The sequence below is a fragment of the Capricornis sumatraensis genome, chromosome 2 (genome assembly GCF_032405125.1).
Source record: "Capricornis sumatraensis isolate serow.1 chromosome 2, serow.2, whole genome shotgun sequence".
NCBI lineage: Eukaryota > Metazoa > Chordata > Mammalia > Artiodactyla > Bovidae > Capricornis > Capricornis sumatraensis.
In genome coordinates this window covers 87,946,796-87,974,791 of record NC_091070.1, presented here as the reverse complement: position 1 = coordinate 87,974,791, position 27,996 = coordinate 87,946,796, and the positions used below count along the sequence as shown (strand labels likewise).

General features: G+C 51.5%; 1 protein-coding gene across 2 annotated transcripts in view; it reads right to left on the bottom strand.

Moving 5' to 3' along the window:
• The window catches only part of MEGF11 (multiple EGF like domains 11), a 250,990-nt gene that overhangs the window by 16,929 nt on the left and 206,065 nt on the right, over nucleotides 1-27,996 (bottom strand). For both annotated transcript variants that reach the window (XM_068964859.1, XM_068964860.1), the window contains exons 10-18: nucleotides 17,120-17,240; nucleotides 16,026-16,189; nucleotides 14,854-14,956; nucleotides 8,854-9,000; nucleotides 8,364-8,498; nucleotides 3,051-3,179; nucleotides 1,922-2,050; nucleotides 1,306-1,434; nucleotides 410-538 (exon numbers count right to left, since the gene is read on the bottom strand). In XM_068964859.1, coding sequence (XP_068820960.1) covers nucleotides 410-538; nucleotides 1,306-1,434; nucleotides 1,922-2,050; nucleotides 3,051-3,179; nucleotides 8,364-8,498; nucleotides 8,854-9,000; nucleotides 14,854-14,956; nucleotides 16,026-16,189; nucleotides 17,120-17,240 — 1,186 coding nt within the window. The remainder of the gene's footprint in view (nucleotides 1-409; nucleotides 539-1,305; nucleotides 1,435-1,921; nucleotides 2,051-3,050; nucleotides 3,180-8,363; nucleotides 8,499-8,853; nucleotides 9,001-14,853; nucleotides 14,957-16,025; nucleotides 16,190-17,119; nucleotides 17,241-27,996) is intronic.

The window sequence follows — 27,996 nt, the reverse complement described above, 5'->3', positions numbered from 1 at the left end:
GAACCCTGTGTCTTTCCACTTTGCGGGGGGATAACAGATTCCCAGCAAAAGGAAGTGACCTGCCCAAGCACACTTGGGTCATGGCAGGACCAGAATCTGGCAGTGGTTCCAGCTCGTTCATCTCACCTTTCCACAGCACTGGTTGCAGTTACCCTTCCTTGGCTTGCAAGACTTGTCAAGGATGAGCAGAGGGAAGCAGCGCCTGAGAGGCTGCCTGCTCCATCAGCCTCTCCGGTGCCTGGGTACCCCTCCCCAGCCCACCCCATTCCACTCCCAGTCTCTTCCCGGATGTGAATGAAAGGAAGTCACAAAGGGTCCTTACGCAATTCAGTCATTCCCCCTGCAATCTCCCCAGAGCCTCTGTGGAACCCTTTCCTAGCCCCTGGGACCTCTGCCATCTGTGCCTTACCTTGGTCACACCGGATCCCTTTGAATCCAGAGCTGCAGTAACAGGTGCCAGTGACGTGGTCACAGGTGGCATTGTTCATGCACTCGCATAGCTGCTGACAGCCGTAGCCAAAGGTTCCTGGGGCGCATCCTGTGAAGCACGAAGTGGAGGTGGCAGAGACCCTGCAATGTGCTTACTCTCCACCCCGCCCATCCCACGCCTGGGCAGCGGTGATTATTCTGCCTCACGGAGTAAGCCAGGTAAGCGGCTCAGATGGTAAGGAACCTGCCTGCAAGGCAGGAGACCTGGGTTTGATCCTTCGGTTGGGAAGATCCTCTAGAGAAGGGAATGGCTACCCACTCCAGTATTCTTGCCTGAAGAATTCCACGGACAGAGGAGCCTGCCGGGCTAAAGTCCACGGAATTGCAAAGAGTCAGACACAACTGAGCTGTTAACATTTTCACTTTCGTGGAGTAAAGCCTCTTTCTCTGTGGTGCCTGATGTGTTCTGGTTTGTTCCTTGGGGCAAGATGACACCTATAACCGTGTGGTGGGGGGTGCCCACCCCTACCTCCTCACCTGGTCCATATTTACACAGCATCCTCCAGCGCCAGGCCCCAAGCTGGGTGCCACAGGGGTTTCAGAGGGATCAAACAAGGTCCGCTTTGCTTTCTCTCATTAAGCTCCTTCCCCCAGTAAAGCCTCTGCTCTGCCCCAGCCTGCCCATCCCCAACCCAATTGGAGCAAGAAACTTCAAACACCAATGTAGGCCCAACCTTCAGGTTTTCTCCTTGGGAGCTGCTCCCAAAATCAAGAGAATAGAGGGTGCAGGGCCCCGAGGGGTGGGCCGTGAAGGGGCAGGCTCCCCCGGCAGGAGGCCGAGGCCCCGCGTCGACACCCGGGCTCAGGGCAGCTTACTCTGCTCGCAGTGTTGCCCGGTAAAGCCTGTGCGGCAGGTGCACTTGCCGCTGATGTGGTCACAGCTGGCGCCGTTCTGACATTGGCACACATGCCCACAGTCCTTCCCGTAAAACGCTGCTGGGCAGCCTGGAGAGAAACAGGGTGGCGGTCTGCGTCGGGACCAAACTCATCTCACCTCCCTTCTCTCTCTGAGCACGGGGTGACGGCCAGTGAGACCCTGCACCGAGCCACTCCATGCTCAACCCTCACACTGAAGCGGGTGGGGAGTCCTTTGGACAAAGGTGCCCTGGAACCAGAGGCCAGGCTGGTGTCTCTCTGCTGCGCAGCCACGGGCTGCTCTTCCCCACTCAGGGCCCCCTGTCCAGGGAGCGGCTGGTCTTGGTGATTGCTGGGGTACCTAATGGCCCTGACCTTCCAGGATTGGGCCCCATCAATCCCCTGAAGCCAGCCACCCTCTCCAGCCAATCCCAGGGGTGGAGGGTGAAGTGGTTAGCTCACAGCCAGGCACCTATCTCCTCCCTCCCTCCACTGCAGGCCCGGACGATGCCCACGGCAGCCAGCAGGCTGCAGCATGGGATTCCAAATAGCTGGGAGGCTGGAGGGCGGGGCTTACGCTGCGTGCAGAAGAGTCCGGTCCAACCAGGGGTGCAGTGGCAGGCCCCATCCTCGGCGGTGCAGCTCGCCCCGTTGTGGCAGCTGCATGTGTGGAAGCAGGCGGGGCCCCAGAACCCAGGTGGGCAAGCTGGGGGTGGGTGGGATGCAGAGGGTGAGGGCGAGGCAGAAAGGGGCAGACGGAGAGGGAGGGAGGGGAAGGGGGAGTGCATGTCAGAGCCCGGGTGCCACGATGCCCCCGCTGGCATTTCCTGACTTGCAGGGCCTTAACCACTGTGGCCACAACTCCTCCAGTCACCTCTTGACCCAGGCACCCCGGATTCCTGGGGATTCTCTGTCCACTCTCCCAGCTCTGAGGGTTTCTGACTTTCCCCTCTCTGGGGACTGACTGTGATTTGGAGCGTGTGGGTGTCTGGTAAATGGTAAACACGTGTTTATGGTGTGAATACTGTGTGTGCTAACTTCCCCACGAGGATGGGGATTTTCTCAGGGCAGAGAGTCTCTCGGCTGGTGAGCTTCCTGAGGATGACACCGCCGTCAGCACGGAAATGCCTTCAGGCCAGGCTATCTAACTGGGACCTTGCTAGGAATACCGGCTGGGTCTCACCCATCAGCCAAGGACTCCACAGGGCAGAGGCTGGGTCTCTGCCTTTGAACTGGAGGTCCCTGTTATCTCTGTATCAGACTGGGTTCACCTCACAGCACCTACAATGCCCTGTCTGGGCCTGTGATGCCCAGGACATCATTCACACGAGCTACCCAGAGAATGCCCTCACTCCTACCCAGAGATTGCCCTGGCCTCACCTTACTTCCCTGCTTCCTCTTCCTCCCCATGCAAACCTGGCGGCTACTCCTTGCTCAGGTTCTAGGACTATTAATACGCAGCATTTACAGTGTTAATGATATTACCAATAATGTTCATCTCTTTAAAACTAGCAGTTAATGCCAGTGATCACTCCTAGGAATTCATCATGTTAGCTGTAGAGACTCTATGGGACTCGGGTGAACACTCCTATCTGCAGAAGGAGATTTCAGCCTGGGAGGTGGAAGCACCATGGGCAGAGAGGTTCTGGGCCTGACCTTGGGTGGGGGCTTTTCTGGGGGGCATTCCCAGGGGGGCAGCAGCTTACCCTGTGAGCAGTCTTTGCCGATCCATCCAGGGAAGCACTGGCAGGAGCCGTCGATGGGGCTGCAGGTGCCGTTGTTGGCACAGGAGCAGAGCTGGGCACAGTCCTGCCCAAAATGCCCTCCAGCACACACTGTGGGCACAGGATAGCCTGGCACCTGCTCTTCCACTTGCACTCCTCAGACCACCACCCACAGCCACACCCCCTTTCCCAGGCCACAGTCGTGGCTCCCATGGGGTCAAGGATCAGGCGGGAACTGCCTGCCTCAGCACCCCTACTTCCACAGCAGTGAGTTCCTCCTCTTGTGCCCACAGCTGCCTTCTTCCTGACCACCTCTGACAGGAATGGGCTGAGGCCCACAAGGGTAGAATAACTTGGCTGAGGTCCCACAGACAGAAGTGGTGAGGCTGGGAATAACACCTCTGCACCCTACTGCTCCCTGTCCGCAGCCCTCAGCTGCCCATGACCGCACTTGCGGTCCCACAGCCTCAGGGCAGAGGATGTTTATAGCCAGGAGAAGAGGGACATGTGGGGTGGCTGGTCTGTCTGCAGTTAGCTGGAGAGGGGGCCAGCCCCAAATGTCTGTCCCTGTCCCCCCAAATATAACCTATTCCTTGAGCTTCCACTCAGCCACCTCAGGAGAACCTTCCTGAGTCCATAAGGGGCTCTCCAACACGGACGGAGCTCCAGTCGTATTTCCACTTTGAGTCACTTGCAGGATTTTGGGCCCAGCCCCTCCTGGAGGAGTCACTCTTTGGTTGCTGGAAGAAGGGCTGATTTCCTCAACCAAGCTGCAAGCTCCTTTAAATACTAGATATGAGTTCACCAAGCACCTACCTCTCATTTCTCTTGAAATCCATCCTCCACCTGCTTCCTAGAGCCTGAGCTCTCTAAAGCACAGCCTTCTTCATTGCACTCCTGTGCCCGGCTCAAACATCCTCAGTGGCTCCCTGCTGCCCCAGAATAAAACCTAGATCCTAGAGATCAGCACTTAAACACACCTTACCCAAAAACCATGAGCCACCAGACTACACACCATCTTCCAAATAACACCCCATGCCTTTCCTGTCTACGCCTTTACTCTAAATGTTCCTCCCAGAGTTTCCCTGACCCTTGTGCCCAGTTGTGGAAATCCTGCCCTGCCTACAAGACTCATCTTAAGTGCCACCTTCCCCGTGATCCCTCTACAGTAGACAAGAAGTCCTTTAATACCAGTTCTGTTCCTTAGAAGTAGAGTTTACTGGGCTTCCGGCCACCTGCACAGCTGGGTAGGTGTGACTACCCTCTGGCCAATGGTAAGTGGAAATGCATGTCTTTATTTGCCCATTCCTCCCTATTGAAGAATAACGTGGATTATGGAGGAAGATTGTGGGTGAGATGGCTGGTGCTCAAGCAGCTACCTTACACCAGAGGTGAACCGTATGCTGAGGATGGCAGAACAAGACAGAAGCAGCTTGGGTCCCTGACACCTTTGAAAGCTACACCGCCGTTTCCTAGTAACCTGCTTCTGGATCTTTTTATTTATTTATTTTAATGTATGAGGAAAAGAAAGCTTGTCACTTTCGATTCAGTTATTTTTGGTTTTTTATATTATAGCTGAACTGAATCCTCTCACCCCCCTTCTCTGTTCTGGGAGGCTACGTCCCTGTTTGAGCTTCTAGGACCGTAGTCTATTAGTTTCTTCCCTGGTCTTCTGTTACTGTGGCTGGTGAACCGTTTCCGGCCAGGCCTGGGTTCCACCCATGTCTGTATCCCCACCACACTTGGAAGAGCAACAGGTGCTCAAGGCTGAATATGCGGAGATAAACTGCTGCCCCTTCTCCCCACCGCTGCCTCCTGCCAAGTTCTGCGAAAAGGCTGAGTTCAGGATTTTCCCCTCTGGACCACAGGCTTTGTGAGGGCAGGGAACTTGCCTCTCTTTTTCTTTGTTGTGTCTGAGTCCCCAGCACAGTGCACGACGTACAACACTCAAGAACTATTCCCCAGATGGCCAAACAGTGACCTTCCAGTGGGTTCTGAAACTGGAATCAGTGGCCCCTGTCCCTTAGAGCTCCTCTCAACTCGACATGCTCCCCTCGAAGTCCGGCTCCAGCCAGCCCTACACCCTCCAGGATGGCCTCCTTGCATCCCTGTTATGGGGGAGGAAGTCCTTGCATCCCTGAGGCCCCTTGGCTGGGCCACACAGAGAATCATGGGAAGGTGTTGATTCTTGAAGAAAAGCAACTTCCCTGGGCCCACTGCCCTCTCCATTCCCTATGCCACACTGCCCCATGTTGCCAGCCCTCCCCCGACTAGATGGTGGGCAGCAGCTGCCTCAGATCTGTGTCCACCCTGTGTCTCTCCAGGACATTGTTAGCAATTGGGACAAATGATAAAGGCAGCCTGGTGTACCAGGCTCACCAGCCAAAACTTTGGCTGCTAGTTTTATTTATGTATCCAATAAGCACTTCTATGTCTCTTTCATGTACCACTGTTCAGAGTACGTCACAAATACTATTAGTGCAATTAACCTTGTAATACTCTCATTATTATACATGTTCGTTATTACTCCCTATCATTAAGTCTACAGACGAGGAAACTGAGGCATTGAGAGGCTAAGTAACTTGGCCACAGCTTGGAAGTTCTGCCACTCACTGTCCCAGTACCTTTGAGCAAGTCTGTTTCCTCATCTTTGAAATGGGGCTGATAACCCTCACCCACGGGCCTTGGGCTGGAGTTAATGGTTGTGGGAACCCCGGTTGCTCTGGGCCTCTGTGCTCTTCCCTAGCAAAACCGTTAGCTCCTTCCAGGGCAGGTCCACTGCCAGGAGGATGGTGTGTACATCACCTGTTTGCAGCTCAGCCTCTTGCTTCTGTTTCCTGAAAAACAGGTCAGCCTCTGGGAGGTACCTGGTTTTGGGAATCCATCCCCTATTCCTGGCCCTCTGTGGGGAATGGGGTGCCAGAGATGCTCCACTGACCACCTTCTTAAAACCAACTCATCTTTGCTAACAAGACAGTCTTATCTTTGAAGTCTTTCTCAAATACACAAGGCTGACAAATCCACCCACAGAGCTGCTAATGTGATCAGTCTAATGCATTAATTGGTTGACTTCTTAGCCAAATCAAGAGTGAGGCAAAGGGAGGAAAGGTGGAGAGAAGGGGGTGGGGGGAGCAGGCTGGGGGGCTGGTGAAAAGAAAACATCTGGTTATATTTAATCTATGTTTAATGATTCTGCATAAGCAATGTCTGTAATTTGTAACTTGCTGAAAAGCCGGTCATTAGAAACTGTCAGTTCAATTTTTTACAAGGTTTGAGACTTAACCAGGGCAGTTGCCATTAATAGCAAACTCTATTAGATCTATATGTGGAAAATACTCATTAGGCCAGCGGGCGATAAATCAGACATTGCAGGATCTGAGAGTTACTCCTCGAGCTGCTTAGGTCCTAATTTAGACCCAGTCTATCTGTATTGACGGCTGGGTCTCTGATGTTTAATAAGTAAACCTCGACGTGTCAGGTTATGATTAAACTGTCCTAGGAGGGATGCAAGCAAATGAAACTGTCACATACGTTTCCTGGGGGGGTTCCAAACTTCTCATGACCTCAAAGCAACATGGAGTAAACTTCCCACTCATACATATTAACGGCCCACACACTTACAAAAATAGCCGAGCTCAGTGGTCATTATTCATCAAAAGGATTCAGACCCCTGGGAAGCAGTGAGTGCTCAAAGGAAGTATTTAAGCAGAAGCCAGATGAAACTCTTTCATAGATGGCCTTGAAGTTGCTTTTAGTTCTAAGGTTACCTTAGACAAAGATCTCTTGACTTCTTACAGGTTAAAGTACAGATTCTGCATCCTTGTCTTAAGAACGTTTCAGGAGTCCCCAGACTACCTTCCCAGTCCCCTTGCCACCCGCAGCCCCTGAATCCTCCTGTCACTTCCTATGGCTGGACAGTCACAGACCCACCCCCCTCTGCTTTGCCCAGGTTGGTTCCTCTACCCACAATGCTCTTCTTCCATCTGTCTTTTAGGCTAAGTCCCAGTTGAAATCCAGCACGGGATGGAGTTGTACCCCAAATCCACCCTGCCTTGGCCTAACTAAGCCAGCAACAGCAATAAGTAATGATGTGCACTGAAGCCAGCTTCTACCATCACCCTGGTTGTTAAATATTTAGGAATTTCACAACTGGTGTTAAACCACTAGTACCTTCAAATCAGCCACGGTGAGAATATCTACAGCACGGAAATTTGCATACGACACAAATTAGGGCTTTTTTAACTGCAGATCAGTGCAATAAGCTTAACGCCCCTTTCAACTCCAGTGAGTGGACGAGGTTGGCTGGAGTGGGAGCTGTGAATTCTGCAGCTGAGACATGAAAGCGTGTAGTGGGGGATTAGTGATGTTGGCCTGAGTGCGAGGAGAGAAGGGCTGGGAAGTTGCCATCTCCAGCGAAGCCAAACCATCTCCTCTGAGCTCCCACAGCCTTTTCTGCCTTTCCCACTTGACATGCAGCACTAGCCATTTGTGGCCACTTCGTATGCGGACCCCAGCTATGCTCGTTTCATTTTTCATCTGTTTAGACTGGGCTTTGGAGTCAGAATTTGATTCTCACCTCTGCTACTTGCTGGACTTCCCTAGTGGTTCAGACAGTAAAGTGTCTGCCTCCAATGCGGGAGACCTGGGTTCGATCCCTGGGTCGGGAAGATCCCCTGGAGAAGGAAATGGCAACCCACTCCAGGACTCTTGCTTGGAAAATCCCATGGACGGAGGAGCCTGGTAGGCTACAGTCCACAGGGTCGCAAAGAGTCAGACACAACTGAGCGACTTCACTTCACTTCAGTTCTGCTACTTGCTAGCCGTGAGACCATGGAGAAGTCTTTTATACCTTCTCTGAGCCTGTACCTTCAATTGCATAATGGCTTTTTCTCGTGGCCCATGATATCCAATTCTCATTAAGGTAGCCCTAAGTCCCCCAAAGCCAACTCACTGAAAAAGATCCTGATGCTGGGAAAGATTGAAGGCAAAAGGAGAAGAGGATGGCAGAGAATGAGATGGTTGGATAGCATCACCAACTCAACAGACATGAGTTTGAGCAAACTCTGGGAGACAGTGAAGGACAGGGAAGCCTGGTGTGCTGCAGTCCATAGGGTCACAAAGAGTTGGACATGACTCAGCAACTGAACAACAAACCCTGAAGAGCTGAGGAACCGCCTCCACAGAGCCTGGTGAGAATCCTGAACCTTTTTTCCCTTCTACTCCCCTCCCAGGACTCCTCGTCTCCCTGAATCCCCACCCCCCCAACACCCTTCTCCCCACCCCTGGAGAGAATACCTTGATTGCAAAGGGCTCCGGAGAATCCGGGGAGGCACTCGCAGATGCCGCTGACGTGGTGGCAGGGCCTGCTGCTGTGCACGCAGAGGGGACACGGCTGGGTGCAGCCATGGCCATAGAAGCCGGGGGCACAGACTGGGGGTGAAGGGGAGGCGGTGGTCAGCAGCTCAAGGGGCAGCAGCCAGCCTGGCTACCTGTCCAGTCCCCCACGGTGAAGGAGAGAGGCTTCTCAACAATACCGGGAGAGTCGCATCCACCCACACCTCGGAGGGCCTGTTCCTTTCTACAGAGAGGAGTGGGGGTGGTCCTGTTTCTACAGGGCAGTCAGGCTGGGCCCTGAACTTGGGGACAGAAAAGTTAAGGCTGGGAGAAAGGGGATTAGAGGGAGGGATTTGATGGGGGCCAACTCTGTAAGCCCAGCCTCTCTCCAGCTGGGAAGGAGTAGGGAGGAAGAGCTGTCCAAGGTCTGTGGGGTGGGGGCCAGCCTTACCTCTCTGGCACAGGGGTCCTCGGAAGCCCGGGGCACACTCGCAGCTCCCATCCTCTGGGGAGCAGGAACCACCGTTCTCGCAGCTGCAGGACACAGAGCAGTTGGGGCCCCAGCGTCCAGGGGGACATGTGCTGTCGCAGTGGATGCCTGTGGGCCAGACAGACTCGGGTCAGTGGTAAGGGGTGAGGGCGAAAGGAAGAGTGATGGGGAGGGTGTACTATGCAGCAAGAGAGGGGGTGGGGGGTGGAGAGGCAAGCGCATCTGGAAATGTGGAGGGAAAAACAGGCCTGGATGGTCAGGGAGGACTTCCAGGGAGAGGCGAATGACTGAAGTATAAGTCCTGAAGACCAAGTAGGAATTGACCAGGTAAAGGAAGTCCTATGTGCAAAGAGCAGGAGGCGAGAGAGAGAATCACGCCTTGAAGGATAATAGAGCATAGTGTGTTGGAGCATAAAGTACACGATGGGATACAGCAAGAGATGAGGTTGTGGGAATCAGAAGGGGTCGGATCATGAAAGGTCTCCTTTGTCTTTGACATGTTAGCTGAAATCCAAGGTTAGTGACGTGCTGCAGTCCATGGGGTCACAAAGAGTCAGACGCAACTGAGTGACTGAACAGCAAAGGTTAGTGGAGCAAGTAAGTGCCATGGTGTGGGGGCTACACGAGCTAGGAGTGAGTTGCATGCTCACCCATGTTAGTCCAGGGGCCATTGGTCCCTGCGGGGCCCCAGCCAACCAGCCCCTGGGCAGTGGCCCAGAGAGTGGGAGGCTCTTTTCAGATTCTCTTGACCATAGTCCTTAGTGTAATACGTATTTTATATCAAATGTGCATACATATGAGTAATAGGAACCAGTGCTCTGCAAATGGCATTTACTGTCACCGACTATGATGCAATCTGATATTTTCTCTGCACTATGATGTATTCTATTTCATTAAGGAAAAAAAAAGCTAGTCGTGACCCAACAAATTGATTTAATGACCTTCAGTTTGACAAACAGTGGCCTAAGGGGGAATGGATGGGATCTGTCAGAAAGAAGAACAAGGCCTACACAATCTTTTTGAGTTGAGAGAAAGGAAATATATGTTGGGGGTGATTACAGCCTGCAGGCTGAGAAGGAATTTTAAAAGGCCTGAGGCTGGATGCGCAGCTCTGTGGAGGGGCTTCCTCCCAGGCAGAAAGGCTGCTAAGTCCGACATGCATAAGGTGAATGGACTGTGGGGGCCCCAGAGACCAACTTGGCTTTGGAAAGTGAATATCCAGAGGCTCAGAGAGGAGCAGAATTAGTTTAAAAAGCATGTCTGCCTTGTTATAAGGACAGGGATCATGAGAAAGAAAGTGGGGGGAAGACATTCAAGCTCAGTGAACAGAGCCGGCCCTAACAGCAGCAGGAGAGCGGTGGGACCAATTTAGAGGCAGGCTGGAATGTACAAGCCCACCTGGGCTGGCAGGAAAGGGGAGGGGGCAGAACAGAGGCAGAGAGTGGGGGAGAGGGGATCAACTGGCTTCATTCCCCTCCAACGCCTCCGTCCAGCCCGGCTCCCTGTCCCTCCCTGGGCTTTCCTCCTGTGACGGCTCAATTCTACAGCAGGGTGGGGGCTTCTGATGCCACTCTGCAGAAAATGACAGTAAATGTCTGATGCCTCTGTATGGAGGGACCCTGATGCTGGGAAAGATTGTGGGCAGGAGGAGAAGGGGGCAACAGAGGATGAAATGGACCAACTCAATGAACATGAGTTTGCGTAAACTCCGGGAGATAGTGAAGGATAGGGAAGCCTGGCGTGGGATTGCAAAGAGTTGGACACAACTGAGTGACTGAACAGTGGAGGGAAGGGGGTGGGGGGAGATTCTCCCAGGAAATGCCATCTTTCCCCGGTGAGAATCCGTTGGTCACATTTCACTCCACAATGGAGGTCTCTCTTAGTGGAGTTTCAGGTTCACAAGAGGTGGCAAATAGTATGAATGGACTGAAGGGCAACCTGGGGCAGGAAAACACACAAAGCTGTTTGAGATAAATGGAGAGAGTAACATGGGTGCATATACATGAACATATGTAAACAGATAGCCAATGGGAATTTGCCATATGACTCAGGGAACTCGAACTGGGGCTCTGTAATAACCTAGAGGGTGGGAAAGGGTGGGAGGGGGGAGGGAGATTCAAGAGGGAGGGGACATATGTACACCTATGGCTAACTCATGTTGATACATGACAGAAATCAAACCAATATTGTAAAGCAATCATCAATCAATTAAAAATAAATGTTAAAAGAAAAAAACCCCAAAACCAAAAGCCATGATGTGCCTCAAGGAATTCTTGTGCCTGTGGATGTTGAAAATGTGAGATTCGGACTGCAGGCCGAGGGCTCTGCTGCTCTCGGAGGCACACTGGGCTAAGGCGGAGTTCCACTATCGGACAGGGGCCTCCGACCCCACCTGTGCATCAAGTGCTCTTTGTTAGGCTGCCCAAGGCACGTGCATCACACGCAGATACAGCTCTATCCTAGCTGATATTACTGTGATTAATAAAACAATGCACGCAAAAGTACCCCTGAATTCACGGCAGCCAGTCACTCTCATGTTCCCCCAAATCAGTAGACAGTAGAAATATAGCTACTCTCCTGTCTGGGATCTTCAAAATGTCTTTGTGTCAAAAATGTGTCCTCCTTTTTTTTGGAGATTAAGAATCATAGGTGTAAGGTGATTATGCTCAGATTGCAGATGGCTGCAAGGGCCCACTGGGTTCTAGGGTCTGCCAGTTATTCTAGTCTAGGTCTGGTGCTGTGGGTGAGGCTCTTGTCTGAGGTTCTTTTATGTCCTAAGACCTTGGAACGTCAGACATTGGCACCTAAGTGGAGAGATGAATCTAAAGGTCAGTTGCACTGGTGAGGTCAGAGTGGCTGGCCTTGGCCTAAAGGGAGGTTCTTTCTCAGAACTACAGCTTCTGAAGAGGCATGGGGTCTTCAGTTAGCTGCCTTCTCTAGCCCCTGTCTGGGGATAATAATCCCCCTTGGGGACCCTCTGCTTTTTACCTTAGAGAATCTAAGATTTTGTTTTTCAGGGCTCTCTACACATCTATATTGATGGGTGCAGCTAGACTAAGAATCCATGTATTGTGACCTCTAGTTCATATCATAAGGCCAGTAGCAACTCAGCAGCCCACATTCTTCATGGACTATTTTAGGTCCTCTTCATCCAGGAAGCCTTCCTGGATGTCTGCCCAGGGATTCAAGCATATATTTGGTAGTGGCATACAGCTTTGTCCCTACCTATCATTTGAATATTCATGTATGTGCCCTGGGGAGACAGGGATCATGGTTTATTGACACTTCTGACTCTTTATCCAGGTCTTCCCAATAGGCCGGGAAACCATCATCATTTCTGCATCTCTAGCACCCAGGACAGTGTCTGGCACACAGTAGGTGCCCAGGGTCTATTACTATTATTGAATTCTGCCATTTACTCCTGGGCCTAGTTCAGGGCCAGCCACATTTGGTAGCTTTATTTGGTAGCTGCCAAATAAAGACTTGGTGATGGTTTGGGTCAATAAATGCTAGTTGAATGAAGAAATGGTTCTCCTTTACAGTGCAATCCTGTGCCTCCTGTTGGCAGTAATGTCCTGAGACCTGGGGCAGCTCCTTTTCCTCCTGTGTAGCAGGAGGAGATGGGAGCAGATAATCATCAAGATCTCCTCACTTTAAGGGGAAAATCCATATATGGTTACAGGCCAGTTTCTTTCAACTTATTTCAATAAACATTGAATTAGCAACTACTATGTACAAGGCAAGGTGAATTAGACATCATGCCAGTCAAGAAGCCTGTGGCTAACTGGGGGTGAGGGGAGAAGACATTCACTTGCTTAAGGCAAAGAAAAGTGTTGCGGGACTTCCCTGGTGGGCCAGTGGTTAGGAAGCCACCTTGCAATGCAGGTGACGTGGGAGGTTTGGCCCCTGGTCCGGGAACTAAGATCCCGCATGCTGCAGGGCAACTAAGCCCATGCGTCACAACTAGAAAGCCCACGCACCACAACCAGAGAAAGCCTGTGCTGCAGCAAAGACTTCACATGCTGCAGAGAAGAGTCCACACTCAGCAATGAAGACCCAGTGCAGCCAAAATGATGATAATTTTTAAAAAGTGTTGACTCAAGGGACGAGCAGTATGCCAGGGGCTAGGTGGTCAGGGGTAGGTGGGGAGGGCTCACTGAGTAGGAGGCTGGGGCCTGTACCCCAAGCCCTCCCTATCTTTCCTTGGTTTTCTTCTGCTTGAACAAATTTCAGAACATCAATTGTTCCTTTGAAATGACTTCAGGACCACTTTTGGGGAAATTAGCTTTAGAACAGCAGAGACCTTGCTGAAAGGTTGTCCATCAAAGACAGAATTTTTAAGCACCAGATGTCATTAAAATCTTATCGGTTCACTCAAAATTAAGGCAATGAAAAATTAAAGTGGATTTCCATTTGACTCCAGCCAAGAGTGTAGGGTGTTGGTAACCAGGGTGGAGTCCAGCTTTGTACGAAGGGGCAGGACAAGGGGGTCAGATTGAAGATGCTACAGAGGAAACAATGCCCCCAGTCCTTGACTTTCTGGTTATGGAGAACAGAGGTTGCTGAGCAGCCTGGTGTGAATTCTTATCTGAGGACACACCCTGCCAGCCACGCCTGTATTTTTCACTCCTTGCTGTCCACCTCTTTGGGAATGGCCAGTGGGTTCATTCATGCAACATGTTATTAACATTGTGTTTGTGGCTTACACTTCCTGAGCATCTACTATTGTGCCGGGTACTGTTAGCACCTACAGGTATTAATTCATCTAAACTTCCAAAGGACCCTGAGTTATAAGGATTATTATTATCTGCATCTTATGGTTGGAAGATTCAGGCCCTGAGAAGTTAAAGGACTTGCCCAAGGTGGCCTGGCTCCAGCTCTGTGTCCTTAACAATTTCTCAGTGTGTGACAGTCACTGGCTACAGTGGCGAACAAGGCGGATTGGTCCCTGCCTGCACAGAACTGATGGTCAATGTGGGAGGCAGATAATAAATGAATAGTTACTCAATCAGAGTTCAGTGACAATTGAAGTAAGTACCACTGTTAGGGTATTCTGAGAATTAAAATACTGTAGGGTATTCTGAGAATTAATTAAAGGAGTTCTTTCATAATCTTGGCCAGGTTGCGGAGGTGGTAGTATCCGAGCATAGAGCCTTCCCAGAGGAAGTCATCTTTAAGTTGAAATATGATGGATGAGAAGGTATTATCAGGTAAAGAGGAGGAGAAAGAGTGATCCAGGCAGAGGGAATGCACATTTGATGCCTGGAGTCAGGAGACAGTTGGCCCACGTGGCTGAAGTAAAGCGAGTGATGGGAGGGGCGTAAGAGAGGTGGAGGAGTTGGGGAGGGCCAGACCACGTGGGCCCCAGGTCACTGGATGGCGTTTGGATAAATGTCATGGGATGCCACTGAGGCATTCTGAGCCTCAGTGTGATGTGAACGGATCTGGTCACCATGTTCAGAGTAGGGGCAGCTGGACAAAAGGGGAGGCCCAGAGACAAGAAGGAGGCCAAGGCAGTGCCGGGTGAGGGATGGTGCTCAGTGTACAAGCAGAGTGAGAACGGCTGGTGAAAAATGGATGGATTTGCAGTATATTTAGGGGGTGGACTGCCAGGATACGTGTAGGGACCAGGAGTCTAAGCCTGGCGAAGGTGAAATTTTCTTGTCTGTCTCCACCATATCCTCTGTAAGCACAGACTGAGCACCCACACTTTTGTTTGACTTAAAAACTGGTCTGTCCCCAGCCCTTAGAAAAGAGCTTGTACATAATAGGTGTTCAATTAACGTTCATTAATTTGAATGGAATGGAGAACTGAAGCCCAGAGGAGATAAAGGAAAGATGATTCCTAGGAAATAAAAAGAGAAAGTGAAGGAGAAAAGAAGGAAAAGTCAAGAAAAGGTGGCAGACTACCAAAAGCTCAGTTTCCCAGGACCTGGAAGGTGGCGCGGTTGAGGGGGTTACCTGTCCATCCGGCCAGGCAGCAGCAGTGGCCTGTGACGGGGTCGCAGCCATCTGCGTGGCTGCAGTCACAGCGTTCACTGCAGTTCAGCCCAAATGTGCCATCCTGTGGAGACAGAAATGGTGAGATCCAGACCCCCAGAGGTTCTCACACGTCTGTGGGATTTTGATGACAAAACTGAGCTGCTACCCAACAAGGATGCAGAGAAACTGGGGCCGGGGCAAAGTGAAGGCCTTTTTTTATAATTGGGGATTCAATGAAGTCACTCCAAAAATGTTCTTGACTGCATTAACAGGAGTATGCAGTCTGGAAGGAGGGAAGTGATAGTCCTTTCCTACTTTGCAGAGAGCTATAATGACCATCAATTAACATTGGAAATGAAAATGCACTTTGCCAGTTTCAGAACATTGATCACATATAAAGAAGGATTATGATTTATTCTTTGTTACTGGGTAAGAAGATGGCAATCGATGTTTGTTGGGTGCTCAAACATTAGCTATTAAGAGTCTTATTTAACTCATTTCTCTTCATCTTCACAACAACTCTATGAGATGGTTTCATTATATTCAAAATTTAAAGATGAGGTGAAGTAACACGCTCCAGGCAACATAGCTAGGATGAGGCAAAGCCAGGATTGGAACCCAGGACTGTAGGACTCATTCAATAGACCATCAGTTAGTTTAACTTGTTTGTATCATAGGCTAAGATCCAGGGAATAAGTCTAGGCGGTTATTGCTGGATAATGCTTGGTTTAGTCCTCCCACACCTTGATCATAAAATTATAGGCTGTTGGAGTTAGAAAGAAACTTAGCCATTATCAACTCTGGCAACTCTGATGGATTAGGAAGGGCTGTCCTGTAGCGCTGTGTCATGAAGGATTCTGGAGTTGCATCTGGGCTCAGGTTAACTGTGCCAGAGTCAATAATGGTTACCAAGAGACCCCTGGGGAAAGTGACTCCACGTCACCATATCCCCAGTATCTACCATTTTACAGATGAGAGGGCTGAGGCCGAAAGTAGGACAGAGAGGTTAGAACTGGGGCTGAGATCTAAATCCGGGTGTTCTATCACCTGGTCCAATGCTCTTCTCTGTACTTCTGTGGACAAAATAACCACAGGGAAAAGGTCTGAGGGGGCTGCTGGGTCACCCCCATCCTTCCCTGCCCCCCACTCACCGGGCAGGGCAGTTCACAGGTGTCCCCCAGCCAGCCGGGGGTGCAGGAGCAGGAGCCATCTGTGGGGCTGCAGGCTGCCCCATTGGCACAGGCGCAGCTCTCATTGCAGTTCAGGCCCCACATCCCGCTGGGACATGGCAGGGTGCAGTCGAGGCCCTGCCACCCTGAGGGGAAGGAACAAGGCTGTCACCTCTCTGTCACGTGTCAGCAGTTTTCTGCCCACTTCCCCCGGCTCTGTACAAGACAAGGCACCCAAACCACCCCTTCTCTGGTAGCTGGGGCAGAGCACGCATCCCACCTGCTGAGTCCACTCGGAAGCACATCATGGTTGTTGAGAGCACAGGGGCTAGAAGCTGGCTCTCCTGCCTGCTGGTTCTCCCTGTTCTTGCTGTAGGTGGATGATCTCACCCAGACAGGGCATCAACGGAGGTGGGGGTCCTCTCTGTGCCCAGGGCGGACTCAGGAAGCTTATCTCAGGGCCCTGTGCTTGGAACAGGCTGGTTTCCCATTCTGAGGCTGCTTACTGGCCTGTGTCCCCTCAGATCCACTTCTCCCCTTCCCCTGCTCTGTGTCTCAGGGGGCTGACCCCTGCAGCTGCTCTCAGGTGGGCTTGCCAGCGGGAGACCTGGCCAGTGACGGGAGGGCGGGGGCAGGAGAGGCACAGGTATCTTCTCTTCTTTCTCTGCTGTGAGCAGGGCCTCTGGGGGCGGCTGTCTCAGTACTCCAGCACCATCTTGCAGCCGCTCTGCCCCTGTCTCAGTCCCTACCAGGTGGTCCTCACTCACAGGCTCTGGGAACTCCACTTTCTCCCTTCGTCCCTCTCACCCTAGAAGTGGTAGCAACTGTGAGAGAAGCTACGAATTTCCGGGTTGCTCACATTCCCTTGCATATCTCTGCAGCTCTTCTAACACTCTGGTAACAAATCCCTTTTATTACATTCCTGCTGTTGAAGTCCCGGGCATGAGTCTCCTTGGCTGGAACCTGACATGCAGGCTCCCTGACCCTGCATGTGGGTGGGTGGGCAGCTGGCAGCCCACCTGGGCAACTTCTGTGTGCACATGTGAGGGGATGGGATGGGACAGCAGGCACATTACCCTCCTTGCAGGTGCAGGAGCCGTCAACTGGGGAGCAGGCGCCGCCGTTGTTACAGCTGCAGACAGACGAGCAGTTGGAGCCGTAGGTCCCTGCCGCACAGGGGACGGCGCAGACCTCCCCCTGGAAAAGGAGGGGGACTTGGGGTCAGAGGTGCCCCATGGTGAGTGGCTATGGTAGGTAATGCCTCCCCCTGCCCCCCTCCATGTTCTGAAACCTGTGAGTATGTTACCTTACATGGCAGTCATGATTAAGGACTTTGAGATGGAGAGTGTCTTTGATTAGCTAGGGTGGCCCAAATTGATCATGTAAGTCCTGAAGGGTAGACGATAACTAAAAAGATAGCCCTGAGAAGTCCTCCACCTGCCTGCATTGACTTTGGAGACAGAGGAATGGGGCCACAAGCCAAGGAATGCAGCGGTCTCTAGAAGCCAGTCTTCTTGCCTAGAAAATTCCATGGACAGAGGAACCTGGCAAGCTATAGTCTATAGGGTCACAAAGAATCAGACGTGACTAAGCAACTGAGCGCGTGTGCTCACGTGTGCACGCACACACACGCATATGCACGCACACGCACACACACACACGCACACACGCACATACACACGAAGCCAGAGGCTTCATTTTACAACTAACACGAAAATGGGGACCTCAGTCCCACAACCCTAGGAACTGAATTTTGCCAAAAATCCAAATGAGCAGAAAATAGATTCTCCCCTAGAGCCACCAGAAAGGAGTATAGCCAGATGACACCTTGGCTTTAGTCCTGTGAGACCCATACTGGACTGCCAACCTACGGAAATGTAAGATAGCACGCTTGTTTTGTTTGATGTGTGAATTTGCTACAGCAGTGATAGGATCGCAATACAATGAGTCTCACCAGTTGGGGGAGGGGTCAGGCCTCCAGACCACTGCTCTAGAGTGGGCAAAGCCCTCAAGGAATTTGACCCCTGAACCTCTATTAGGTCACATGGGCACAAAATTTAACCCTTTGCTTCTCAATCTTATTTGATTCTTACCAGGAACCCCCTGAAGCAGATAACAATATCCTATTTTCATTTGCCCAAACCTCAAAGAAGTTAAATGTAAATAATAACAGCTCATATGTATTAAGCACTTTCTCAATATCAGGTACCATCATTTCATTTAATCTTAACAATATCCTCAAGAGATAGGAACTAGAGCCTCAGTATCATTCCAGGTCATGGAGCTAACTATGGTTGATCTCTATTTGAACCCAAGCTGGCTGCTTAACCATTCTGTTTTTAGTGTTGGCAACCAGTTTCCTTGGAAAACATTCTCTGAAATGAAAAAAAAAAAAAAAATTCTCTGAAATGGGGACAATCCATTTCAGAACAATTAGTGGGCTCTTGAGAACAATCCCTACGAGGGGAAAGGGAAGGAAGAAGGACAGACAGAAATTGAACTCTGGTACAGTTGCAACAATAGCCTCAGCTGATCTGCCAGGAAGCTCTGGAGCTGGTTGGCCCTTAGAATTGTCCTGCCAGGGGAAAGGGAGAGAGAGGCTCCATATCCCTGACCAGTCATTGGTATCCACTGCCCCGGGGAAGGGGGCATAACTTCAGGGGAATCTGTGCTCTTTGATGGAAGGCAATTTCTGCAGAGAGACTCATCTGGGAGCTACTGAGTTCCCTGCAGTTGGGAGGAAACCGCACGCCTCCATCCTGAATCGTGTATCTGGGTGACACCCTACAGGGTCCACTGCACCAGACCTCCTTGGGTGGGCTGTTAGCTCTAGTAAGGCATTCAGAGTGAGGGCAAGTCACAGGGCCACCAAGACTGGGGGCTTCAGAGGCTTTGAGGGGTGGAAGAATTCAGTTAATCAGAGGAAGTAGGGTTAAAGGCAGTCTAGGAGGGGAGGGTGTGAACAAGGGTGCAGAGGAGTATGGGAGCTGGGAATGTTCTAGGGGTAGCAGGAGGAGGGAGTTTGTTGTAAGGAGGGGCGAGGGAGATATTTCAAAAGGCTGTTGGGGGACTTCCCTGGTGGTCCAGCAGTTAAGACTCTGTGCTCCCAATGCAGGGGGCCCAGGTTCGATCTCTGGTCAGGGAACTAGATCCCACATGCCACAACTAAGATCCAGTGCAGTCAAATAAATATATTTTTAAAAGCGGGACATTGGTAGCCTGGAATGCGAGGGAAGGGAATCTGGGCTCTCAGAGTCCCCAGGACATGCCTTCCCTACTCAGGAACCCTCGTTGGGGATGTCTGCTCTGGTGCACATACTGGGATGCTTAATTCCCACCATCTCCCCCCAAGGAGTGTCTCCAGCTAACTTCTCAGGTCTTGTGCTGAGGTTTACTATGGGAATGCTGATGCATGGGCCAGGACACCAGAGCTCACCTGGGCCCCACTAGCTGTGTGACATTCGATAGGTTACTGCCCCTCTCTGAGCCTCACTTCCAGCATTTGTGAAATGATAGCCTTGGAGTAGGGGAGCTCACTTCTCAACTATCAGGGTCCCAGGCAGTTGGCCTCATCCCTATTCAGGTCGCAGAGAGATCTTATTTGGCCCTTGGTGAAGGGGCTCCTCTCTAGCCCTTCTCTCTGCTCCCGCTTGCCCAGGCTGGGTCAGGGTGGAGAGACTGGGCAGTGTGGAGTCCTGCATCAGAAGGTTCCATGGTTCCCACTCTTTCCCAGGCCAGTCTTTGGCTGATCCTGACCAGCTGTAATCTATTAGCGCTCCCATTACCCAGAAAAATTCTAATTTCTCCAGGACTACAAATAGCCCAGAAGAATATGATTAAGCTCTGAGGCCCTTGGCCGGGGTGTAAATTGCATGCTCAGTCTATGATTTTCTCTGCATGAGTTTACTTTAAGAGGAAGGGGTTTCTCTCCTGGAATCCTCATTAGTGTCCCCAATCCCTGCTCTCTGAGGAGATTTCAAGGGGCTTGTGAGTCCAATTGTGGATCTGTTGGCGGGGTTGAGAGGACTGCCCACCCTGCCCTGCTCCAGGGGGCAAGATGCAGAGCACCCAGCTCAGAATATCTGTCCCCAGAAGGCTGCACCAGGTCCCATTTTCTCCCAGAGCAGCCTGTACAGGGATATGGACAGTCAGCCTGGCTTTACAACAGCCCTGGGAAGTCACCAGGCGAGAAGACTTTCTGCTTCCCAGAGAAGGAAAGGGAGACAGAGCAGGGCAGGGGCTTATCCAGGGCCCCATGGTGTATCAGTGAGGGGTGAAGGAGGAAGAACCAGATCTTTCCACAAAGGTGGCAGAGCCTGGGGGTTAGAGAATGGACTCTAGTGCCATCCTGCTGCTACCACTGACTCACTGCCTGACCTTGAGCAATTTACTGAACCTCTTGGGGACTCAGTTCTTCCATCTGTCAAATGGGAATAATAATGTCCTTACTTCATAGTATTGTTAAGAGGATTAAATGAGTTATTACATATGAAGCTATAGTTTTTCCAGTAGTTTCCACATGTAGAGATGTGAGAGTTGGACCATAAAGAAGGCTGAGCACCAAAGTACTGATACTTTCTAACTGTAGTGCTGGAGAAGACTCTTTGAGAGTCCTTGGACTTCGAGGAGATCAAACCAGGTCATCCTAAACGAAATCAACCCTGAATGTTCATTGGAAGGACTGAAGCTGAAGCTCCAATAGTTGGCTACCTGATGCAAAGAGCTGTCTCACTGGGAAAGACCCTGATGCTGGGAGAGACCGAGGACAGGAGAAGGGGGCCACAGAAGGTGAAATGGTTGGATGGCATCACCGACTCAGTGGACATGAGTTTGAGCAAACTTCAGGAGATGTTAAAGGACAAGGAAGCTTGATGTGCCGCGGCCCATGAGGCCGCAGAGTCGGGCATGACTAATCGACTGAACAACAGCGCGTGAAGCAGATAGAAGAGGGCCTGGCAGGCAGAGAGCACGCTAAAAGCTGTCATTACTACAAAGAAATAGTATCTCTTATGAAACGAATACACAAAACCCTCTAAGGTTTCAGCAGAAGGCAGCTCTGGTAGAGGGCTCCATCTCTCACTCGAACAAATGCCGGCCCTGTGCAGGGGAGGAGAGCTGGTGTTCACAGGGGGCACGTGACCTCACTCCCCCAGTTTCAGCTTCCTGCCTCCTCCTCCAGGCTGTCTTCCTGGTTCCCCTTACCACAGTTGAACAGGCCTGAACGTTTACCACAGTTCTGGGGGATGAAATGACCACTCACTGAGGGGCTACCATGTGCCCCATGCTGTTAGTGCTCAAAACTTCCCATTTGTTAGCTCCGAATGGCAAAAAAACCCAAATGGGCAAGTGGGCAGTTTCTAAAGTACACAGTTCTGCCCTGAAGGAATGTGAGCCTGGTACAGCTCCCCCTCCTCCACCTCTTGGCCCTGACCCAACCAGGTTCAAACTCCTCAATAAGCACAAATACAAACAGGGAAACTTTTAATCACATTCCCTACTTTGTGTCCTCTGATCTGCGGGGTCAGGCCTGGCATACAATTGATTGGCTGTCTCTGGTGATGGGCATGCACGGCAAGCCAGTAATAATCCTAGCTTCTCAGGTTTAGACTTATAGCCCCACCTACCTCAAAGTATCCCCTGGCCAAGGTCTGGCGATTTTCAGGGTGCCCACTGCCACAGCCCCCCTGCAATAAGCCATTCTCTTACACATTCATCTCCCCAGTTTGGGGCACCGCTAACAGGCCTTGATTATGATGGCCTGTGTGGTACCCGAGCCTACAGGGGTCATTATTTATGCCTATACATGCTTAGGCATTTCCCAGTTTTCCTAGGTGGTGCTAGTGGTAAAGAACCCGCCTGCCAGTGCAGGTTAGATGTAAGAGATACAGGTTCAATCCCTGGGTTGGGAAGTCCCCTGGAGAAGTAAATTGCAACCCACTCCAGGATTCTTGCCTGGAAAATCTCATGGACAGAGGAGCCTGACAGGCTACAGCCCATGGGGTTGCACAGAGTCGGACACGACTGAAGTGACTTAGTATTGCATGCATGCTTAGGCAGTCAGGGTACACACCTGTGAGTTTCTGTGTGCGTTTGTCTCTGGGGGTGTCTATTTATCCATCTGTGTGGATTTGGGTATAAAACTGTGACTCCTTCCTCATCATTCCCTCCTGTGTGTTCCCTTCCCAGCCCACCCTTGCTGCCCTGGTAGGAACTGGGTGCACACACAGCCACCACCATCCTAGCACACTGGGGTGGCTCCTGGTTAGCTCTTAATGCCTGCGTCTGCCCTGGGTTGTGAGCTCAGGGAGCAGGACCTCACTGTACTCACATCTAGATTCTCAGAGCCTGGGGTCCTTCTGGTGTATAATGGGCCCTCGATAACTGTTGTTTAATTGAAATGAGATGTCTGTGTGTACATGCTGGCTTCTACCGTGGACAGAACCAGAAGGACTGAGCAATCTCCATATGCTTTCTTTCTCATGCCAAGCAATTCAACAAATGTTTGCTGAGTGGGGGCTGATTCTGAGCCAGCCCTGGGAGTGGGCTCCAGGGACACACAGGAGCCTGTGACCTGGTCTCTGCCCTTGGGCAGCTCCCAGGCAGTGTGCATACAAGCACACTCATGCTTGCATCTGGAGGCATTTATTTGCCCACTTATTTACTGGCTCCCCCAGTTAGACCAAGAAGCTTTGTGATAAGAGGGATCTTATCTGTCTTGGCTGCCCCAGGATTCCTAGCTCAGTCCCTGGCATGGAGTGGACGTATTCTTTACTGTTGGACAGATGAGTGAGGGGCCCCGGTGGGCCAGGGTTCTGCAGCTCCCATTACACACAGGAAGCAGACTGTTGCCTGGTCTAAGGATGAGTCCCGTGCTGCCACACCGACTCTGGGCCTCCCTGGGGGCTCTTGTGCAAATGGAAAGCCGGGCCAGATCCTGGTCTGTGGTTTCATGTCCCACTCTGCCATCTCCTGCGCAAACCCTCCCCGGCTAGGCTGAGGGTCAGACATACAGTCAGAAAATTATGCTGCTGGCCTCGAGTGCATCCACTCAGGAAGACAAGACCCTCCAAGCTGAACAGGACCTTAGGGATGATCAGATTCATCGCCATCATGAGAAAGAGACTGAAAGTCAGAGTAGGCCCATGAGGCAGAGCTGGGATTTATCTACCGCATCTTCCCCAGCCCAGTGCCTGGCCCAGGCCAGCCTTGAATCCACATCTGTTGATCTTCTCACCTTCTGGCAAAAAGGACAGGACAAGAACCCAAGAAAGTAGTGGGGGTTGCATTTGGCATCTCACATGCTTCACGTAGCCTAGCACCTTTGCTCACTCCCTCAGCCAGGAGTACCCTAAGGCCTTTATTCAAGTTGTTCGCCAAAATCTCCATCCAGAATTCTTATACACCTGACTGCTGGAGGGGCTTCCCTGGTGGTTCAGATGGTAAAGAACCCACCTGCAATGCAGGAGACCCAGGTTTGATCCCTGGGTCGGGAGGATCCCCTGCAGAAAGGAATGGCTACCCACTCCAGTATTCTTGCCTGGAGAATCCCATTAGCAGAGAAGCCTGGCAGGCTACAGCCCATGGGGTCACAAAGGGTCGGACAACTGAGCAACTAAGCACGTTTACTGCTGGAAAACAATCTTCTGTTCTGATTGACTCATGTTCACACTAGGTAACACACAGGTCTTGGTTTCTTTATCAATTATAGGCAGCTGTTGAAATCAGTCTCCCCAACTTTTCACCATCAAGAAGCTTTGTTAGTGTCCCCTGTCTGCAAAGCTCTCCCAATTTGAGAGACACTGCTGTCACCACACGCTGGTGTCCAAGGCCAGTCACGTAATGAACAGGTGCAATTTGGCCAGTGACCACATGCTGTCTGATGCTGGTGGCAGCATCTTATCCACCAACCATGACCTAGAAATTCCTATGATGTCACCTACAACCAATCAGGGCTTCTGATTAGCGCACGCTCACCTGGAAGATCACATAGAGTTAATTTAATTCTAATTAACAGCAGAAGAAAAACCTTGGTGTTTTAGTGAGCTTCATCCTAGGTAATGGAAAATTGCCTGTAGGCTTTGTAAAATGTTCAGAATCGCTCCTGGCAACCTGCTGCAGCTTCTGTACGTGTCTAGCTGGGAACCAGTGGCTGGATGATCTCTAAGGACCCTGTAGCTCTGCCTCTCTGAGCATCTTCTTGCCTGCAGTAGGGGGTCTTAACCCGAAGAAGTGAGGAATGATGGGAATGCAGGCCCAGAGTAGGGAGCCCTCCTGGAATCTAAGAATCACACCGGCTGGGTGGCCACCAATGCTGCTAATGCACAGCCTGGGATTGGTCACATATCCTGCCTCTGCCCTGGGCTGTAAGCTCAGGGAGCCAGGATCTCATTGCATTCACATCTAGATTCTCAGTGGGGTGATAGCTCCTTGTACCGGAACTGGAAAAGATGTTGCAAGTCACCTTGTTTGGCTGCCTTGTTTTACACTTGAGGAAACAGGCCGAGGGAGGGAAAGCAACTTGCCCAAGGTCACACAGCCAACACTGGGAGGGATGGCTTTGGCACTTGAATCTCCTGGCTCTTATTTCAGTACAGTATGCGAAGAGCCTAGGTGTGGTAAAACTCTAGGGTAGCCTATGCTGCCCTTGCACACTCCTATTGACGACACACTCACCACCTAAGCACAGAGCATCCAGAAGACATGGCCCTGACTTTGAGGAAAGGCCACCTGCCAAGCTGAGACACTTGCTCCTTCTCAACACCTGGAAGTTGATATCTGGGTGTTTCTTGTATTGTTACCTATCCCCATTACACTTGCAGAGCCCACTCCCAACACTCCTTCCCCCCGTCTGGGAAAGGGCAGCCCTCCACCTCCCACAGAGGCAGGCTCCCAAGGTTCCAGCTCCTGTAGGGGGAAGCCTGCCTCTCCTGCTCAGTGTCTTCATTCCGCAAATGGAGGATGGATGAGAATTCTTCCTTCAATCCAAAGGCCTGTTCATTATAGATGCAGCCTAGGCTATTAACACCTTGAACTTGAAAGAGCAGCTGGCTGAACGGACGCCCCAGAGCTGGTCCCACTGCAGAGCTGCAGGTCTCCTCCCCGCCTTCCACCTGCCTCCATGTGCAACGTGGCAGCAGGGGTCTGGACCCCGGTGGGTAATGAGTTATATGCTCTATTACATTGGTTTCAAATACTGTTTACTGAATCTTCTCTCCTGCAATATGCTGCTTTGTAGTTCGGCTCTATTTGGGAGAATTCGTCAACAGCTGGGCTCCTTGTGTTGATCATCCGTTTTCCTTGTAATGGGCAGGAGGTTAATGAGTACTTCTTGGAATGAAAGGAGGAGAAGGATGGAAAGTGGTTGATCCTCCCTCACACAAAAGGGGTAGGCAGTTGCGCAAGTTCACCTCAGGGTCCCCTTCAACATGTTCTGTTGGTAGGAGGCAGTGTAAATGGAGTGAACGGGGTTCCCTGGGTCCAGGCAGAGGGGGTGGGCATGCTCTACAGGCCGTGGAGCTCAGCAGAGAGGACTCTGGGACAGGAAGCCAGGGGAGTCAGCTTGGCCCCGAGGTCTTCTTGGTAGCGGAGTTGGGATGGTTTAGGCAAGAAAGGGCCCTGGACCTAGCATCAGAGTATACGGGTTATAGTGAGGCAAAGACACTGGCTCACAGTGACCCAGCCTCATTCATTTACCCATTCAGTACTCAACTGCCTTTTTGGCCATGCCACGTGGCACGCTGGGTCTCGCTCCCTGACCAGGGATTGAACCCATGCCCCCTGCAGAGTCCTAACCGCTGGACTTGCAGGGAAGTCCTCTCGAATGCTTGTTGAGCATCTACCGTAGATCAGGTGTGGTGACAGGCCATGAACTCACTAACCATCACACTAAATTCGATGCGACCTAAGGGGGGCCCTTCCGGGAGGAGGGTATGGCCACCAACTCCAGGATTCTTACCTAGAGAATCCCATGGACAGAGAAACCGGGGGGGCTACAGTCCACGGGGTCACAGAGTTGGACACGACGGAGCGACTAAGCACGCAGCACAGTGGGGGCCTTCAGCTCCCATATTCTTTGCCTTCCCCTGTCTTCCCACTTGAAGAGTAGGCTTCTGTTACCTGCTCCTTGGTGACACATATCACAACTGTGATGAACTAAAATCAGCTCTCATTCTACTAGAATTCTCATCCTCACGCTAAGTCCCATGAGTGTAAAGACTCGGTCTGTTTTCCTCAGCCCCATGGCCCCGGTCCTGGCATGGTACCTTGACCACAGTCAGCACTCACTGCGTACGGATCAAATTAATTCACTCATTCAGGAAATGTTTTGGAAGCACCAGAACATGTCTGACACTGTGCTAGGCCAGAGGACACTGGGTGAGCGGAGCAGAGCACGTCCCTACTCTCACGGGGCTTCCCAGGTGGTGCTAGTGGTAAAGAACCTGCCTGCCAGTGCAGGAGATGTAAGAGGTGTGGGCTCGATCCCTGGGTCAGGAAGATCCCCTGGAGGAGGGCATGGCAACCCCCTCCAGTATTCTTGCCTGGAGAATCCCTTGGACAGAGGAGCCTGGTGGGCCACAGTCCATAGCGTCACAGAGTCGGGCACGACTGACGTGACTTGGCATGCACGCATACACTACTCTCATGGAGTTTATCCTTCAGTGGGGGAGCAGGGTGAGGCAGATGACGAGGCTGTGGCGGGAGAAGTTGCAGGCTAGGTCCCCCCCTACTTCCCGATGTTCTGCAGTGGCCTCCCCAGTCCTCTGGTTTCTCCTCTTTCCCTGTCTCCCATGCTCTTTCCAGAGCTTCAGGGTCACCCACCAGGCTGATTTGGTGCCCAATGTCACACCAATACCAGAAGCACACATGTGGCGTGCACTTCACTGTTTACAGTATTGGCCCCAAATTTTGGCACCAGAGACCTGTTTTGTGGAAGACAATTTTTCCACGGATGGCAGGATGGGGTCGGGAGATGGTTCGGGCAATGATGCAAGCAGTGGGGAGCAGCAGCTAAAGCTTTACTCGATCAGCTCGAAGGGCGCAGGCAGTGGGACTCCCAGGTGGGGAGACTCATGTGTGATCTTCCAGGGAGAAAGAGTGACACTAGGTCCATAAGGCAAAGAGAACAGCTTGGACTGAACACCAGCCACAGAGGCCCCTCCAATGCAGAGCAAACCTCACTGGACCTAATTAGTGTGTAACTGATAAAGCAGCAACTGACAGCCAACGAACACTGGGGAAGAGAAACTCTGCATAAGGCATGAGGAGCAGAGGGCCAGAGAAATGAGAGGAGGAGAGGGATGGAGGCCTCTTGTTGCACCCATTCCCATTCCTGTTTCCCTGTGCCAAGCGGATATCGCAGAGGGCCTGTGTGGCTGAGTTATTCTATCTGGCCCCCCAGGGGACAGTTGAAGAGAGGCTGAAGGTTAGGCCTGGAAACCCTGTATCAGTCCAACATGAGTAGGCTATCAGTGATCTGAGGCTGCTCTGTATAGTTGTTCAGGCTGTGCACTGCACAACCCTCAGGAGCTGCTCAAATGGCAGTCACTACAGTTTGTGTATTTATTACATCAGTTTTTGGGCAGATGCCAATAGACTGTCTTGATAAAGGAATGGTTCATTTTCTAATTTGCATAAATATGCTACATAACTGACCCCTCAGGAGGTCTCCCTAGAGGAGCACAGACTCCTAATAGTCCCTAAACAGATACCAAGACACTTCAGGAAGACTTGAGACACAGTGAGCGTGGCCAAAAGAGAATGTTTAGAGTCAAGTTCAGGCTATGTTCACTTACTGGCTGCAGGATCTGGGGTCCTCCAGGAGACTCAACTGGCAAAACGAAGTTTCTCTTCTCTCTGTTGATGCCTTTGTCCTATCTATAGCCCCTTCCTGTTCTCCAACTATTCCCTCTCATGAGCTCCAAGAAGGCATCACAGGGTGATAAGAGCTTATTGA